The sequence below is a fragment of the Artemia sp. Qi Xiang Cuo genome, chromosome 9 (genome assembly GCF_049724085.1).
Source record: "Artemia sp. Qi Xiang Cuo chromosome 9, ASM4972408v1, whole genome shotgun sequence".
In the NCBI taxonomy this organism is placed as follows: Eukaryota; Metazoa; Arthropoda; class Branchiopoda; order Anostraca; family Artemiidae; genus Artemia; species Artemia sp. Qi Xiang Cuo.
In genome coordinates, this window is record NC_142802.1 from 23,333,582 (window position 1) to 23,352,734 (window position 19,153).

At 34.3% G+C, this 19,153-nt stretch overlaps 1 protein-coding gene across 2 annotated transcripts in view; it reads right to left on the bottom strand.

Annotated features, from left to right (window-relative positions):
• LOC148948460 (uncharacterized) overlaps positions 1-19,153 on the bottom strand; it is a 521,750-nt gene that overhangs the window by 319,766 nt on the left and 182,831 nt on the right. For both annotated transcript variants that reach the window (XM_089094386.1, XM_089094385.1), the window contains exon 4: positions 2,627-2,804. In XM_089094386.1, coding sequence (XP_088950512.1) covers positions 2,627-2,804 — 178 coding nt within the window. The remainder of the gene's footprint in view (positions 1-2,626; positions 2,805-19,153) is intronic.

Consider the following 19,153-nt stretch of genomic DNA (forward strand, 5'->3'; position numbering starts at 1 on the left):
GCTGATTTAATGATTTTTTGGTTTAGGCAACAAAAAAAAATTTAATAAAATGGCGACAAATCTCTAGGGGTGGCAAACCTCCCGTACCATAGTTATACCCCAATGGCATTGTAGAAAACACGTTGAATTTAGTTTAGGATTCAGAAACACTGTCAAATCCTTGGGATAAAGTTTCCAGCAGACCGAATCTAGACCTGGAAAATATGCACTTTGAAAAAATTTCTACAAAGTTTTGGAACGAAACATTTAAACTTCAAACCTATCTGTCAGCTTATGCTTCTAACCATCTCCTGGCAACGCATAAAATGCCTTAAAAATTATATTCGATAAAGATTTCAACTTGAAACCTCAAAATGGAAGAAAAAAAAAGGCAAATGTAATTTTCTGGTTTTATTGAGAAAAATTTGGTTGTTTAAAGAAAGTTTTAAGTTGTCAAAGTTTTATGCGCATACCTTTCATTTAAAAAGTAAATAGTAGCCTACGAAAGTATATTTTTGCAAGTCTGTAAGAACATTTGTGAATCAGTTTGGATATAGAATTCAAAATAGTATTAATAGATTTTGCTAGCCAAACTTGTCATTTTATACAACTTTATTCTGATAAAAATCGGATTGTTTGTAGGCAGTTCGTAACCACATTGGCTAATGCTCTTATACTATCAGGCAGTGATGCTACTACTGCAGCGCTATCTATAAAAAACAAAAGTTCGGTCTCATATAGTTCATCTATAAAGTGAATTTTCCTGGTTTTTTTCAAAACTTGGCAAAACCCGAACTGGATGGGCAGACTTAGTCTATTCTTCCAACAATTTAACTGAATATGGATTATAAGTGGGCTATTTTGCAGAAAAACTCTGTTTTCTAAATACATGTTTTAAATTTGTAAAACAAGGATAATTCAATAGAATTTTCAAACAGTTCGTGGTAAAGAATTGTAAGAACGGAGCGACCCGGCTCAATAGTAACCGAAACTCAAAAAAAAAGAAATTTTGATATCAATAGTTACATCAAAAGTATCAGATTTTTATGCTGATTTCAAATATATAAGTTTCGTCAAGTTTAGTCCCATCAAAAGTATCACGCCTGAGAAAATTTGCCTGATTTTCAAGAAAAGGGGAGAACACCCCCTAAAAGTTACAAAACCTTAATGAAAATCCCACTATCAGATTCAGCGTATCAGAGAACTCTGCTGTAGGGGTTTCAAGCTCCTATCTGCAAAAATGTGGAATTTTTTTTATTTTTGCCAGAAGAAAGATCATGGATACGTGTTTATTTTTATTTTTTTTGTTTTTGTTGTTTTTTTTATTTTTTTTTTTTTTTTTTCCCCAGGGGTGATAAAATTGACCCAGTGGTCCTGAATATCGCAGGAGGGCTCATTTGAACGGAAATTAAAAGTTCTAGTGCCCTTTTTAAGTGACCAAAAAATGGAGGGCAACTAGGCCTCCTCCCACGCTCATTTATTTGCCAAAGTCACCCGATCAAAATTTTGAGATAGCCATTTTGTTCAGTATGGTCGAAAAATATAATAACTATGTCTTTAAGGATGACTTAATCCCCAACAGTCCCCGGGGGAGTTATGGGCTGCAAGTTATGAACTTTGCCCAATGTTTACATATAGTATTGGTTATTCGGAAGCATACAGACATTTTCAGGGAGGATCTTTTCTGGTAGTGGGAGGGGTCGGGGATAACTTGGAAGGATCTTTCAATGGAGTAAATTTTCATGGGGTAGGGTAAATTCCTATTAAAAGGGTACCAGGTTTCCCAGCATTATTTAAAAAAAACAATCAGAAATTAAATTAAAGAAAAAAAAGTTTTTTAACTGGAAGTAAGGAACAACATCAAAACTTAAAACAAACAGAAATTATTAGTTATATGGTTGGGTATGCCCCCTAGTCAAAGCCTCGCTCTTTACGCTAAAGTTTTTTTAGTACTTTCATAAGAGCTATTTATTTTAATTAACGGCCTTTGTGATTAAGTGGTCATTTTTAATGAATTGAAACAAAATTTGCACTTTAGCGTAAAGAGCGAGGTATTGAGTAGGGGGCGAGCCCACTAATATACATACTAAAAATATATGAATATAGAAGTTCGTTACGTAAGCTAATTCGTAAGTTACGTATATTTATTACTAATAAAAACGTTCGTAAATCAAACTAAACAACTTTTGAGAAAGCCATTTAACCAAAAAAAGTAAAATTAATATGCAAATTTTGTTTTAATTCTTCGTGTACGGTGAGCCAAAATCGAAACATGCATTAATCAAAAAACATTCAGAAATTAGATATAAAAACAATTTTGTTTAAACTGAAAGTAAGGAGCGACATTAAAACTTAAAACGAACAGAAATTATTCCGTATGCGAAAGGGGCTGTCCCCTCCTCAACGTCCCGTTCTTTACGCTAAAGTTTGACTGTTTCCCACAACTCTATTTTTTAAAACAATAAAAAACTTTAGCGTAAAGAGGGAGGCGTTGAGGAGGGGACAGCCCCTTTCATATAAGATGTCATAAGATGTCATTTCCACCAGCGTGGCATCTTATTGTATTTGACAGCGTGCTAAGAAATATCGGGAGTATGATTAGCTCCTCGAAGCACAGCCAGAAGCAGTATTGTTTGAGAAAACTTACATGAGTTGCAGTAGGATTCTGCCCAGAAGTATAAATCAAGCTTATATTTTGGCGACCTGGACCTCCGTCGCTAATTTCCACTCCCAATAGAACGACTGTATCCATGGGGTTCGCTACTCCAAATAAAAAGCCTCCACTTGGGCTTTCTGGCTTTATTGTGGCAAGTATTGAAAAATCTCTGTAAAATAGAGGAAAATGGTATTTAATACAGGGAAAAACTAAGCGTTTTCTGACTGAACGGTATCACGCTTTTCTACGCCCTCTTCTAAAGGAAACGCTACAATAACCAAATTTTTGTTTATAATGTGCAGAAACTTTGCTTTAAACAGATTTTCTAGGTCACTTCAACTTTATTAACGTTTTGTCCACTATATTTTTATTTTATTTAAAATGATATTTGTTTTCCTGTGTTACCGTGTTTTAAATGTTTTAATATTTTACGCCATCTATTTTCTTCTCAAAGAAGATTCGCAAACATCTGTTTAAAAGATCTTCAAATTAAAAAAAAAAACAAACAGTTTTTTAAATTTTATATTCAGTTAGGCCGTATAAACACCATTAGGGGAAGGGTTTCCTTTTTCAATGAAAGGAATTCTTTACAAAATTATGTATTACATTTTTTAGAACACTTCAGTTTGCAAATATTTCAAACACAAGTATGTGCGAAAAATATAACAATGATATCGAAAATGATAAAATAAAAAAGAGCATTATCAGCTTTGTAATTGAAATATGCACAAGTCTATTAGAAATTGTTTGACTAAATTTGAGAATCCAAATAATGATTTTTACATGACCCCAAGTTTTTGGTGGAAAACCAACAGTTCAGGAAATAGGAGCTAAGAAAACAAAAATAAACACTGAAAAAAGTATGTTTATAGATTTGAATTGAGCGTACTAAATTACATTAGAAAATTCCCATGAGCAATTTAACTCATCTTTGGCAAACAAATTGCGTGAATTTTGACGAATGCATATTTAAAAGAAAGATCGTAAAAGGATCCGCAAAAGAGGGGGTCACAAAAAAAATATGAATGCACATTCAAATCATCAGCGTAGAAAATTGCAGTACAAGTGCTAGCAAATATTCTTTGACCAAACACCATGATTTCCTTCGTAAGTAGGGCTTTTGAAAAAGAAAATAACCTGACCAGCTGCTAAGACTCTAGCTGGTAAGTTTTTATTTACTAACTACAGCCATCATTACCCTCAAATACCCTCAAGGCAGTGACTTTTACAACTCTTAGTAATTTAAGTTCTATGAAACTTTTTACATTCAAGTTCAGAAATCCAAAGATTACTTGCTTCAGTAGCAATTTTCAATAGGTCTCTGGTAGAATAATTTTCAAGGTAATTTACTTGATAATAATCTGTAAATAATTTGTTTCTGAACTATTTACAGTTAGCTCTTAGATAGGCTAACACTTAACCAGTGACTGACCCCAGAGGCTTGGAAGAAGTTATATTAAGTCTTTTCCCCTCAAGCTAATGAAATCAGTAGAGAGATAAAGCAGTAATAGAAATTCTAGCCTGAAAAGAATCATAAAAAAAAACATATCATCAAAACCCGTCGAAAAATCCTATATCCAAAACTGCATTGAAATGTAATAATTCGTGTTTAGAAAAAGCTTGACTGGTATGCCATTATACAGAAATGACTTACTTAGACTTAAGGCTCCTGCCGAGGGTTCGGCGTAGAGAACGATGAGACTAGGTACCTCCAGGTTGACCTATTGTTTTCCAGGCTCGCAGCTTCTTCCACCGGGATGTGGGCTTGGGTGAGGAATTCATCGGCTTTGTCTTTACACCTAGTGGTTGGGCGTCCTCTGGGTCGTTTCCATCCGTGTAGGGTGGGGTCGAAGTCAAATGTAACCCGTGCTGGGGCGTCACGTGGCATGTGAAGGAGGTTGCCGTACCACCGAACACTACTCTGGGCAAGCTGCGTTGAGAAAGGAGTTTGAGCCGTACGTGATAGGAGAGTCTGGTTGCTAACGAGGTCAGTCCAGTGAAGTCGTCCAATTATTCGGAGATGTTTCGTCTGAGTGACATCGACGGCGCTGAGGATAGATTTGGCAGCTGGTCACGTCTCCGCTCCATACAGCAGGACGGTGCTGACTGACGCATTGTAGATGCGCATTTTGGTAAATCGGCTTATGTTTGGCTTTCGCCAGATGCTGTTAAGCCTCCCAACAAGTGCTGAAGCCTTGGCAATTCGAGATGTAAGCTCTTTTGTGATCAAGCCATCATTCGACAGAATAGATCCCAGGTAAGGGAAGTCTTCAACCACATCTACTCGGTTGCTTCCGATGTTGACTTCCTTTACAGTGGAACGGGACGTGGGGGGCTCAAGGAGCATAACTTTGGTTTTCTGCCAGTTGATCTTCAGTCCAACTTTCGAGGCTTCTTCTGAAAGCACCTGGAGAGCTTCGGTCATCTTATCGACGGTGCTCGCAACTAGCGCTATGTCGTCAGTGAAGTCAGCATCAGAGAGTACCCGGTCTCCAAACTGAAGACCGAATTGAAGGCGATTCATCGTGCTGGCCATAACATGGTCTATGACGTAGTTGAAAAGCTCGGGAGCGGCGGCACAACCTTGGCGGAGAATATACCACCATAGAATGGTTAATAATAATTCAACGATTATAATCCAAGATCTGATAACAAAATTTATAATTTGGACATCAAGACAAAAATCACCTAATAAATACATTCCGAACAGATACAAAAAAAAGATAATTAAAATTACAATTGAAAATCAAGGTGGCACACTTGTGCCTCTTTAAAGAGGCGACCCACCACAATGTTAAGCGATTTCCAGTCCTAGTGGTCGCAGAGAGACGGCGGTGATTACATTTTGTAGCCTAAGCTCAAACTAAGAAACATGCAAAATTTCACCCCCCCCCCTCCGACTTTATCTTCATGGGGGAAATTGGGCCGGAAGTTTCGACCCTCCCACCACAGCCTCCCTTTAATGTTGTCCGATCGGACGACAAAATTTAGAGGATAAGCTTTCCTAGGGCTTGGGAGCTTAGCCTAAAAATTTCAGCTCAATCCGATCACTCCTTCCCTGTTTTCCAAAAACTAAATATAGCCACTTAATGTTCATACAAATTTTTTTTTTGTTAGCCACGCCTACAGGCCACAGTTGGCAACGGATCCGGGTGAATGAGAACTCATTCGAAGCGGAATTCGACCTGTTAGGGCCTTTTGATATTTTCAGACAGAAAACATTATCCCCTGAATTTATATTTACCAAGAACCTCGTTTTCCTTTAAGAGCCAATGTTAATTTTTGAAATTCCTAAAAGCATAGTATTCCATTATTAAATTAGATCAAACTAGTCCTCTTAACCTGACAAGACCGACTGCAAGCTTCCAAAAATTCCAGCTCTTTCCCAGAAGTTTTTTTTTGTCGAAAAACGAAAGTCTTAATTTAACGGTTTTTTTCTGTCGCCGAGCCAATAAAAATAACTAAACGAGTCTCTGATGGTACAGTGGTCAGTATTCCTGACTGTCCGGCAGAAGACTTGGGTTCGATTCCCTGTCAGAGTCAATATTTTATATATTAAATTTAAAGTAATAACCCTTAAATTTAAAGTTTAAAAAGGAAAATCAGATTCTTTTTAATACAATATATTAAATCATACGGATCAATAGGCGTCTCCCGAAGAATCTCACAGTCGGCCTTCAGCTTACAGGTAAGTCTCCACTACTTTGATAACATGCCATATACCCGCACGCTCGAAGAAAAGTTGAAAAAAGAAAATCTTACTGTGCATTTGATTTGAGGATTCAGGAATTAAAAGCCTTAACACAAGAATCTTCAAAAGTGTGGGGTTTGGGGGGCGGCAGCCCCCAAACTTTAACTCCTGACACGATCAGCTAACATTTAGTCAAGCAATAATAAGTAATAAACTGTACAAAAATGTGCAGAAATTATTTGAAAAAAACTACGTTTTCTAAAGAGTTAAAGAGGCTGAGTCACAAGTTCGAACCTTAAAACGTACATGGATTAGGAGGTACAGTTGGGGGGTTGCCGCCCTCCAAATCCCCCCCCCCCATCTTTGCAGACTCTTTTGTTAAGATTTTTATGTTGGGGGTCTACCGCCCCCCTCAACCCCCGCTTTTTCCCTTGCAAAGAAATGCTTTGCAACACGAACGAAGTCTGCTTGAATTTTTTACCGTAAGAACATCCTATTGCAATAGATTACATCTTTGATTTGCATTAGAACATCTTTGATTAGAAACAGTACTGAGCCTGTTTGCTGGATTTTTTACAGGAGATTTTTCCCTAACCGAAACAAGCTATAATGTGATGAACTTGGTACGACCAACTGATTGCAGGCTACAGGACTTAAAAAAACCGTAACAAAAGAGGCTGCAAAAAGGGGGGGGTTGGGGGGAGGCAGACCCCCAACTCTACCTCTTAATCCCAGTGCGTTTTAAGGCTCGAACTTGTGACTCAGCCTCTTTAACTCTTTAGAAAACGTAGTTTTTTTCAAATAATCAAATAAAGAATCGGGAGAGAAAATTACCTTATTAAGTACACAAACTTATATCACCAGACCTAAAGATATGACACCAAACTAGAGTTAGTGAATTAGTCTTGTCCAATTTATCCTACTTACAAGTTTAAAGAAAAGTCTATGTTATTCTATAATGTACGAAAATAACAAAAATAGGCCTATCTAGACTGACTAAATAGCTATTAAAAATTTTTTAAAGTACAAAATAAAAAAAAATTATTACTTGATGCACTATATATAAAATGCCACAATAAATATATATTTGTTCACACTATTTATTTAAATTATCATTATTAGTGTTTTACTAGCAGAATGAAACACAAAGCAATTACAGATTTAATTCAAAATTATATAACAGAACTTTTATAGAACACACATCTTCGGTATACTTAGACTTTCCCACATCGGTCAGCACATAAGGAGACAACGATGCCTCTCCAGGATGATCTCTCCTGCGTCTTCGGTCGAAGATCATCAAGGGATGTTCTTGAGAGCTCTGCGTCTTTTTCAAGGCATCCTCCAAGTGTAGCCTTCTGTCGTTCGCACCGTCGAACTCCGTGAGGAGTCCAACACCATACATCACGGGGCAAGCGATTGCTGCCCATTCCAACAATGTGTCCCCAATATCGCCACCGACTGCTATGATCTTATCACTAACGAGCGGTTATTTAGTCATATACATCTTATATATACACATTTACATCTTAATATACCTTGTGTCCTAAAGCCTCTCCAAATTCATGTTTTGCTAGTATTTCCGTTTGTTTCGGTTTCATCAATATTACTTACATCATCGATGTTACTTTTGCTTCAGAATTATTCTTATTTGCATTTCACAATATGTTAGTCTTATATATAACGTGGTATTTCCCTACATACTAGCTTCCTTCACATATTGTTGATGTTTTTAGTACTGAATCGTTAAAAAGCAGAACGGTTTAACCGTCATCTTATGACAAAGCGTTTAACTTAATAATATATATATAGTCGTATATATGTTACCGTGAAAGACCAAAATTGGGGAATGTCGACTTTCACTGGTCAGCACATACCAAATACGTCGGTGAAAGATCGAATATGTCATTATACTATTGTACATTTAGACCCTCGCTGATTTATGTCGACAGTCACAGATATTCATTGTAAATTAGACTGATTGTTTCAAATATAAAAAAACAATCTTTCTCAAAGTCTTATTTAACAAAGAAATTTCTATACATTTGGAAGAAATGATTTAAAAGCAAAAAAAAAAAATAAAATAAAAACAAATTTGGTAATGAATCAACAAAATGTACAGTATTTGACTGCATTGATGACAAAGACAAAAATTTGCTGTTAAAGAACAAAGGCAATTCAGTAGAAAACAAGCCTTACGACAAAATATTTCACCATACAGAAGAAAGCGAATTTAATTTTCCATGTGTTTGAGAAAAAGGAAACAAAATTAATATGCTTGTTTTCCTGCATGAAGAAAACAGAGACATAAATTGAAGCTGAAAATAGAAAGAAAAAACAAGTCGTCATCAAATTAAGTTTTGTTTCTATTTTTATTTTACATTTGTAATTCTCAGTTTATTTATCTTCCACTTTTTCTGTTTGTATATTTTATTATAATTCTAATAATTAAATCAACTTTCATTCATTTTCTCCGGAAACTGCTTTCTTTCAAAACTGTCATGGGAACACCCTCTTGAATTAAACGGAGGGGGTTAAAAAAAGGAAAATAGTAGCATTATTACATCCAAAAAATGAATAGATAGATAAGTTAAATGAATAGCTAGGTATTAATAATAGTTAGGCTTCTGTTTGAGCTCTCCGCTGTGACACGAACAATGAAGTTTGCCTTTAAAAAAAGCACGGATTAACACAAATTATACAAATGAAACCGATTTTTCAAAAACAGTAAATATATAGTTAAAAAATATATATTAAAAGACGTCTATCAAAGTTAAAAGAAACAGATTTAAGATTTAATAAAAGGCAAAACTAATAATGAGCTTATAATGTGCCGAGTGTCATTCGCCCTTTACTGAAAGCAATATATATTTTAAGCGATTTCTCTTTTATCATTATAACATTGAGAAATAAACCAATTAACGAGAGCTCTCGAAATTAATGCAAATATATTTTATAACATCAATCTAGTTCCATTAGGCTGATGCGTATACACTGAAGTTCCATTAATACTTCCTTCATTCTAAACATATTCCTTTAAAATGCATAAAAGAGCCGATGGGTTTGTCATTGCAAAACTTCACTTCAAACGATAAAATGGATTTCTTCAAAAATTAAACTTATTCGTTTTCAAAATGAAATTTAGGCATTATTGCTCTATATGTTTAAATGAAATAGACCGAAAAAGAAGAATTTAGACATAAAACTGTTTTTTTAAGCATGTATGTTTTCTTTGGCGTGATCTTGATTGTCATCAAATAAAAAACAAGTTTTCTTAACTGAAAGTAAGGAGCGACATTAAAACTTAAAACGAACAGAGATTATTTCGTATATGAAAGGGGCTATCCTATCCTCAACACCCCGCTTTTCACGCTAAAGTTTGACTCTTTCTCACAGCCCTACTTTTTAAAACAATAAAAACTTTTGCGTAAACAACGGGGCGTTGAGGAGGGGACAGTCTCTTTCATATGCGGAATAATTCCTGTTCGTTTTTAGTTTTAATGTGGCTCCTTATTTTCAGTTAAAAAAAAATTGTTTTTTTTAATTTAATTTCTGAACATTTTTGAATTATTGCAAGTTTTGAATTCGACTCGCCGTACATGAATAATTAAAAGAAAATTTGTATGCTAATTTTTTTTTTTTTTTTTTAACTAGTAACAGCCATATAATAACCTAAGTTCGATTTTTGTTCCAGTTATTTAAGAATGACTTCTGAATCACAAAGGCTGTTTAATTCGAATAATAACCTCTCTTAAAAGTTAAAAAAAACTTTAGCATACAAGCAAGCTATTTAGGAGAAGCAACCCCCCTCAAATACGTAATATTTTCTGTTCGTATTTTGTTTTAATGTTTGTCCTTACTTTCAGTTGAAAAACTTGTTTTTTCATTTAAATAACATATACTACGTGTAAACAATATAGGCAAGTTCCACAACATATAACACTTTCTGATATATGAAGGGTGTTGCCCCTCCCCTCCTAAACATCTCGCTCTTCACGCTGAATTGCTATTTAGTATTAAAAAAAAAATCTTTTTAATGTTCTAATTAAGTGACCCTTGCGTTTTGAGAGTCGTTATTAATGAATGGGTATAAAATCCAAACATTAGTGTAAAGAGCGTTGAGGTGTTGAGCGTTAGTGTTGAGGTGATAATTCCCTTCATTTACGTAATAATTTATGTTCGTTTTAAGTTTTTATTTTCCTCTTTATTTTCAGTTTAAAAAAATAATTTAATTTCTGATATTTTTTTAATGCTGGGAAATCCAGCTCCACCTCTACGGGAAAGTACCCCTCCCAACGGCCATTTTTTCCCTCCTCGACCCATCATGAGTCGTTTTATACCCGAAACTGCAATTTATCAGATTTTTTGTTGTTGTTATAACGTATATGAGCGAGCGTAAAGAGTGAGGCATAGAGAAGGAGGCAACCCCCTCACATACGCAATAATTTCTGTTCATTTTAAGTTTTAATGTTGTTCCTTACTTTCAGTTGGAAAAAACTTGTTTTTTTTATATTTAATAACGACCACAAGCCGAAGACATACAATACCTTTGGTTTATTATTATCACACAAAAATCATAGTTATGAAGCTGCTTAAGATAAAATTAAATGCTAAAATAGGCTGAAAATAACACAAACAAATTATCGTTTATATCGGCCATTATTTAACGACATTCGAACTTTATCGTAAAGAGCGAGGTATTGACGAGGGGGCAAACTCCCTCATACATGTAATTTGAGGGGGTTCACCCCTCGTCAATTACTCGCTCTTTACGCTAAAGTTTGAATTGTGTTCCAATTCTTCAAGAATGACCCCTGAATCACAAAGGCCGTTTAATTAGAATAAATAGCTCTTTTGAAATTACTAAAAATACTTCAGCGTAAAGAGCGGGGTATTGAAGAGGGGACGATTCCCCTCATATACGTAATGGCTTCTGTTCGTTTTAAGTATAAATGCTGCTCCTTACTTTCAGTTAAAAAAAAAACTTTTTTTTATATTTAATTCTGATTGTTTTTAAATAATGCTAAACAATCCAGCGCCCCTTCTCTTCCCCCTATGAAAAATTCCTCCATAAAGAGATCCTCCCATGTAACTTACTTGATGAAACTTCTATGTTTAAAATCAGCATAAAAATACGATACTTTTGATGTATCTATTGGTATCAAAATTCGGTTACTATTCGTTACAGTTTCGGTTACTATCGAGCCGGGTCACTCCTTACTCCTTAAAATGCAAGAAATAAATAAAATAAATAAAATAATATAACAGTAAGATCAAGACTAATGATTTTTGGCACTTCATTCTCGGCGCGTACAAACAGCTCCTCCCATTTACTCTGACATCATCGGGTCAGAATATATATTTGTCATTGACTGAAAAATGGTGCACATTTGTATTATTCGTAATTGCGAAAGCAGAAAGAAACTTGGCGAGTCGGCGAAGTGGTTTGCAACTGTCCCATCTCACAGGTATAACTTAACTGATTGGCTTATGCAGGATTTGTAAAAAGGGGGGTCGGGGGGTTGATTAAATTTGTGAAAATAAGGAAATTTCTAGTGCTAACTTCTAATCAATACTGCAACAGGGATATAGCCGGAATTTCGTAGTGGAATGGGATCCACAAGGTGGCGGGAGTATTTGAATTTGCCGCAAAATGTTTTACCACAAAGCGGAAACCTAACAGTTTTAGCAGAGATTATGTATTAGGTTTCACAATAGTCTGTGGTTTTAGATAGTAATATTGTGCTATGGAGTGTCAAAACTTTTTCTTATTGTTTTTTTATTGGTAAGGAAAAATGTCCCCTTTAATTTCCATTTTATTTTATTTTCCTTTTAATTTTAATTTCCTTCAATTTTCATTTAATTTTTCCTCGTTTATGCTCTTTTTTTGGGCTACAGAAATATCATTCGAAATTTGATATAGCACCTTTGTTCTTCTTCTAATAACTGGTGAAATAGCTTAGATGGTTTATCATTTTTCTTTTCTTTTTTTTGTTTTCACATCGTGATATTTATTTTCTCATATTGTTGTTCGTGTGTGACTTGAAAGAGGCTAATTACCTGTTTTGGTTGAGAGCCGAGATAAGAGCTAGTTTTTTTGTGCATGAATATTTTTGTATGAAATTTTCAGACCTTTCCTAAACTTTAAAGAATAAACACCTCTGTTTGAAAATCTTTGCACTTAGTGAATTTAGATAGCGATAAGGGTTTCTGATTGAGACCAATTTTAGGATTCGGGTTCTAACTATTGGTTGCTGTGGTAAAAGTTGCCATAATAGCCCTATCCAAGAAAATACCAAAGGTCTGTAAAAGAAGGGTTTCTCGTAAAATTCTTAGCGAGTTTTCAGAAAATTGAAGAACATCAGACATTTTAGTGGCAGATCCAAAATTTTACGGGCTTTACGCTGGAAAAGCACTTGTTATAGAATATTCTTCCAGTTTGCTTACCAGAAAATAAATAAAATGCATTTCCTACTCCTAAGTCTGTATAATCCTAGACCTTTTACGGCACAATTTCTAAGATATTTGAATTAATTTAAAATTGGATTCTTTAAAATTTAGTGTTACAACGTAGAAGCCAAGTTTCGCGTTCAAGAGAAATCAGACTTGTCTACCCGTCAAAAAATCGAATGTCGCTTATGTTTATAGTTGTTTATATGTTCTCCGGAGCACTTGCATCTCGGTCCGGGTTTTTATAATGGTTGAGATAGGGAAATATCATACTGTCTATCATTTATGCACAGTTCTCCTTACTTACAGTTCGTTATCACGAACTGTCGGTTTTATTTTTGGTACAATATAAGCTCGTTATTAGTTTCGTTTTTTATTAAGTCTAATATCTGTTTGTTTTAACTTTAATAGCTGTCTTTTAATATCAGTTTTTTTTTAACTATAATTGGGGCAAAAGGGAGAAGACTTCCAAGTTCACATATCTCAGTGTAATTTTTGTTCGTTTTAAGTTTGAGTTGAATATCAGTTTTATTTTTGGTATGTTATAAGTTCATTATTGGTTTCATTTTTTAAGCAGTCTAATAGGTTACTTGTTTCTTTTAACTTTTAGTTCGTTGTTCATTATAATTTCTGGTATTTTTTTCTCTGTTCAAGACATATCTTCGCTCTTTACTCCTGTTAAAAAACACTTTTTTTTATTTAATCTCTGTTCGTTTTAAATTCAGTTCTGTAAGAATAAAATATAAAAAAAGACACAAGAAGAACTAAAAAAAATGTCTTTAAGATAATGGTTGAGTAATTTATGATTTTATTCGAAGCCCCTAGTTGTATGAGCAATTAATATGGCCAAAATAATAATAATAAAAAAAAAAAAAAAAAAAAAATAAAAATCTGAATCTATGTAAAGGGCAAATTTCTGAATGTATACCTTTTTTTAGCTTCCCTGTAGGAAAAGAGTAAATGAATAACGTCTTTTAGTATTTTTTGAAGTTTATTTCTAGGGACGCTTTTACCCCAAGAAGTATTTAAATATTCCTTTTGTCACTGTATTATCACAGTCGCTTAGTAGACTAAAGATTAAATTATAAATTAATTCCTTATCAGTTCAAATTAGGATGAAATAAATTGAAACTTAGCCTACTTTAAATTGAAATTGAAATTTAAATTGACCAGCAGTTGTCATACCACAAGAATTTTGAAGAGGAAAGTCGTAGTCCATCATTTACTCTACATCTCTCCAAATCCATATCCAAGCCTTCCGTATCTCTTTACCAAAAATGTATAATAAACAAGAAGACACTAAATGATATAGTATGAGTGTATTGTGCAGCTGAATATGCATAAAAAAAAAAATCCCAGGGTGTTGTAAATTCTTTACTTTAGTGGAAACAATTTTATTTCGAGCTTAATGTTTCTATTTCTTATAATATCGAAAAACTAAAAAAAACATCATAACCAAGATTCTTATAGGTTATGAGGCAAGGGTAAGGGCAAAACTGCTCGGGATTACAAGGAATTTGGGTATTGCATCACAAAAGAAATAGTTACTAAACTTCTCAACTATGATGAACAAAATAGCTATCTCAAAATTTTCATCGGACGAATTTTCATCGAATCACGTACCCGTGATTTTTTTTTCTGGCAAAAAATGCCAAATCCTGCATTTTGTACATAGGAGCTTGAAACCTCTATAGCAGGGTTGTCTTATATTCTGAATCTAATGGTGGGATTTTGATTAAGATCAATTGATGTTTCGGGGTGTTTTCACCCTTTTCAAAAATGCAGCAAATTTTCTCAGGCTAGAACCTTTGGATGGGTAACAATATACTTGATGAATTTTATATATTTTAAATAAGCATTAAATTCAATTCTTTTGATGCATCAATTGTTATCAAGACTCTGTTTCTTAGAGTTTCGGTTAGTATTGAGTCCCATCGCTCCTTACTTAGAGTTTATTTTTAACCACGAATTGTATGAATATGAGAAGAAATGTGTAGGCCTGTTGAACCTCCTTGTTTTTATTACATTTTCATGAATTGAGTCTATATAAACACGAGAGTTTAAAGTAAGGTATTTATGTGCATTTCCTTTTTTAATTGCTATCCCAACAGATTTTAGTAAATAATTCATTATGAACATTGAGATTGCCTCATCAATAAATAACTTATGACCTAAGTTTCAAAGAGCATGGAGGGCCTGAACAGAATCAAAATCATCATTTTGAATTTTAGACTTAAAATATTTGTCTGTTGAAAGTTCATGTTCATGTAGCCTCCCTACTACCAAGTTTTGACGGGTTCTGCCAATATAGATTTCCTTCAAGAACTCGGGGCTCTGACAGTATTAAATCTTTTATTGTGGACACTAGGTTTGCCCTAATCAAAAAGAACTTACGACCTGAGTTTCAAAACGGGTGGAGGGCCAGAGTAGAATCAAAGTTATTATTTTCGCTTTTAGATTTTAGATATTTGTCTATTGAAAACTCACGTTCGTGCATCCTTTCTACAAACTGTTGACGGGCTCTGTCAAAACAATCTCCCAAAGAACTTGGGACTCTATAAACTCCACCACCAAGAGCAGGACTTGTTCTGTTGTCCCCAGAATTGAAAAAAAAAACAAAAAAAAAACGTTTAATCTTATAACCATTATTGGGAGAAACAGAAGATGATGTTATCGTATAAAAATTTTTTAACCATGAGAAGAATCCATGCCCAACCTAATCTTGAATGGTTATTCCATTTATATTTTAAATTTCAGTCGCCCGTTTGCTTAAATGACGTTCAGATGGGTGTCTAGTTAAACTTGCATGTATAGACACGTGTCTGTCTAGAAATTAATATCCTGTCACTTTATGCTCAATTGTAAAATTGCTTGTCTGCAAGAAATTGCAGCTAAACATCGAATTCTATAGTCTAGAACTCTGCGTCTAGGATTCCAAATTATACCAATCAGGAAGCCTCTTTTGCACTATATCCAACGGCGGTGTTGAAGAGTGACGTTCACATGTTTGTCCAGCGAACTTTCATGCTTAACCAAGTGTAAGCCCAGACATACATGTCGAGGTATACAAGTCTTGCTGGACTTGCATGTGAATACTGCTTTATGGGTTTTTTCTAAATCTAAGGAAGGTAATTTTACTGTTTTTCAGGTTTTTCAATGTAAATATTAAAAGAAAGGTAATGCTGCTTTATTGTAAGGTGACTCGATTTTTCCTGTTTACTTTTGATCCTTCAAGTTTTTTTTTCTGGAGTACTATGAAAGACTAGCTTTTTCTTTTATGATTTTGAAAGCCGGACTTCGTTTTTCTGAACGAGGACCGGTCGAAATCCTTATCGAAATATCTACTTTTGATATTATTCACGCTGATATTTTGTATCTTTGATTTTTTTTTTCTTTCTCGTGCCTGCTTGGAAAGCACCCACCTCGACCAAATATAGGAGGTTATTAATTATAGACTACAGACAGTGTATGTTTTGGCGCGCTCTCTGCACTTTTCTTCCATGCTACCAGCAAACTTCTCCTGCGTACGTGCCTGGGGTCGGGGGTTATGTAGGAGGATCTTTCCATGAAGGAAGTTTTCATGGGGGAAGGGACATTGCTATGAAGGGGACGCCGGACTTCCCAGCATTATTTAAAAAAGACCAGAAATTAAATATAAAAAGACAAGTTTTTCAACTGCAACAGCAGCAACATCAAAACTTTAAACAAACAGAAAATATTACATATATGATTGGGTTCACCCCCTAGTCAATACCTCACTCTTTAAGCCAGATTTTTTTTAGTACTTTCATAAGAGCTATTTATTCTAATTAACGGCCTTTGTGATTAAGCGGTCATTTTTAAAGAATTGGAACAAAATACTAACTTTAGCGTAAAGAGCTAGGTATTAACTAGGGGGGCGAACCCCCTAATATACATAATAAAAATATACGAATATAGAAGTTCGTTACGTAAGTTAATTCGTAAGTTACGCATATTTATTACTAATAAAAACGTTCATAAATAAAATTAAACAAGTTTCGAGAAAGCCATTTAACCAAATAAAAGTAAATTAATATGAAAATTTTGTTTTAATTATTCATGTACTGTGAGCCAAGATCAAAACCTGCATTTATTCAAAAACGTTCAAAAATTAAATAAAAAAAAAGTTTTTTAAACTGAAAGTAAGGAGCGACATTAAAACTTAAAACGAACAGAAATTATTCCGTATACGAAAGGGGCTTTCCCCTCCTCAACGCCTTGCTCTTTACGCTAAAGTTTTTATTGTTTTAAAAATTAAAGTTGTGAGACTGAGTCAAACTTTAGCGTAAAGAGCGAGGCGTTGAGGAGGGGAAAGCCCCTTTCGTATACGGAATAATTTCTGTTCGTTTTAAGTTTTAATGTCGCTCCTTACTTTCAGTTAAAAAAACTTGTTTTTTTTATTTAATTAAAGCACAAAGGACGAAAAAGACAGGAAGGGGTGGTAACTGCACTATTAATTATGGCAATTTCTTCTTTTTTTAGTTTGACTGTATTGTTTATTGTATACTAAACTGATTGCCTCCAATACCAAAAATTGACGTTTCTGAAAGTTTGAATCATCAGTATAGTCTCTATATATTTAAAAATAATGACTTAAAAGGAAAAAAATTATTGCGAACACACGTGTACTATATCAAAATAGTGAAACTTGGTTTTGTTGCTATGAGTAGGTTTTCATTGAAAAAAAATTGTTTTCCTGGAGGGTTAACTTGTAATTCAATTTGCTGATATGCTTAGATGAGAAAGCTTGTTTTCGAAAATAAACGATGACAAAAAGAAGAAAGCTCTAAAAGACTTTTTTTTTAGTTTCAATTCACAGTTTAATTAAATTTTGTTTAAAAACAGCTCCGGTGTTTAAATTATTATATTAAAACTTGAGACTTTTTCACTCCATGCTTTTCATTCTTGGTTTTCACTCCTCAGTCGATTTTCAGGATAACTCCAATTTAGCTTCGTTCGGTTCTAGATGCCACTACTACTAATACCAACATCTCAGTGCAATACCAAGCGGCCTGAGGCCAACATAGCTACGCACGCTCCTCCTCCATCCCAATCATAATCTTAAGCACAGTCTGAGGAATTCTCTAGTCCCCTACGTGATTTAATTATATTCTTGCTCTTGAAAAGACCCTAAATGAAAATAGAAACATCTTGGAAGCTAAGGTATGGGAATTTGGGTGCTCACTAGAGCCCTGTCTTGAGACCGATTGGAGACATTTAAAGAAGGCCTATCAGTCCATCTGAGCAGCAACTGTTCTGCTCCATCTTTCTAGAACTAGAATTCTGTTCTAAGTAAACCTTACTAGCAAACTATTGCAAGCCTTAATTGACATATAGAAGAGAGAGGGGGAGAGAGAGGGAGAGAGGAGTGGGTGAGAAAATACAAGAAATCGAGAGAGATAAAGAAAACGAGAAAGAAAACAAAAATAGTAGATGTTGAACAAATATCAGAGGAGTGAGAATTCAAAAGAAAGACAGAAAAAAAACTAATAGATTAACTTCTGTCAGATACAAATAGGATCATTGTATTCCGATATCACTTTTGGATGACACATAACCTGTTAAGTCTCCACAAAACTTCCAAACTAAAGAAAATATATATATTTGTTGATCCCGTCTCCCAGTAAGAAGTCAACAAAAGGCATACATATCGGGAAATTGGATCCTCCCTTAGGTCAAGCTAAGCGTTATCAGTTTCTAATCCTAGTCCCTGGAAATTCCATTTCCTTCAGATTGTGAAGAAAGCCTGATTATTGACAATTCTTATTCTCTCCCTAAGGCCAAATAATAACAAAAATATTGCCACATTTTTCAAACATAACACTTCTAAGATAAGAGAAAGTTCTTAAGTGTTCATTGTATATTATCCTTGGAAATATCTTCCAAAAGACGATGTGAAGGAACTTTACTCTGAGAATAAATCACCGAATTCTTATTAATAGAAAGGAGTGCATTCAGTTGGGAGGTAAAAAGTATAAAATACCTTCTAAAAAACGAAAATAGCATGAACAGTATGGAAAGGAGTCTAAAGAAAAAATTGGTTTTTCTACGGAAAGTATCATAGTATTTAGTAATTGGTTAAAAAGCTGGTTGCATTTCTTCATAAGATTTGTTTTCCATGCGAAAGTGTATTAGAGCGGGAATTTGAGAAAAAACGGCTGATTTTTTATAATGGAAAAGACTACTTTTGGAAATGCTCTAGAACTTAGAACTAGAACTGAGTATAGAAAGAAGAGGTTTTATTTTGGATTTTTTATATAACCGATTAAGAGTTGTCTTAAAAACGGAAAGTCACACGAAAAATCGTTAACACATTTGAATTCTTTAGAATTTTTTTTTACAATTTTAGTATATAC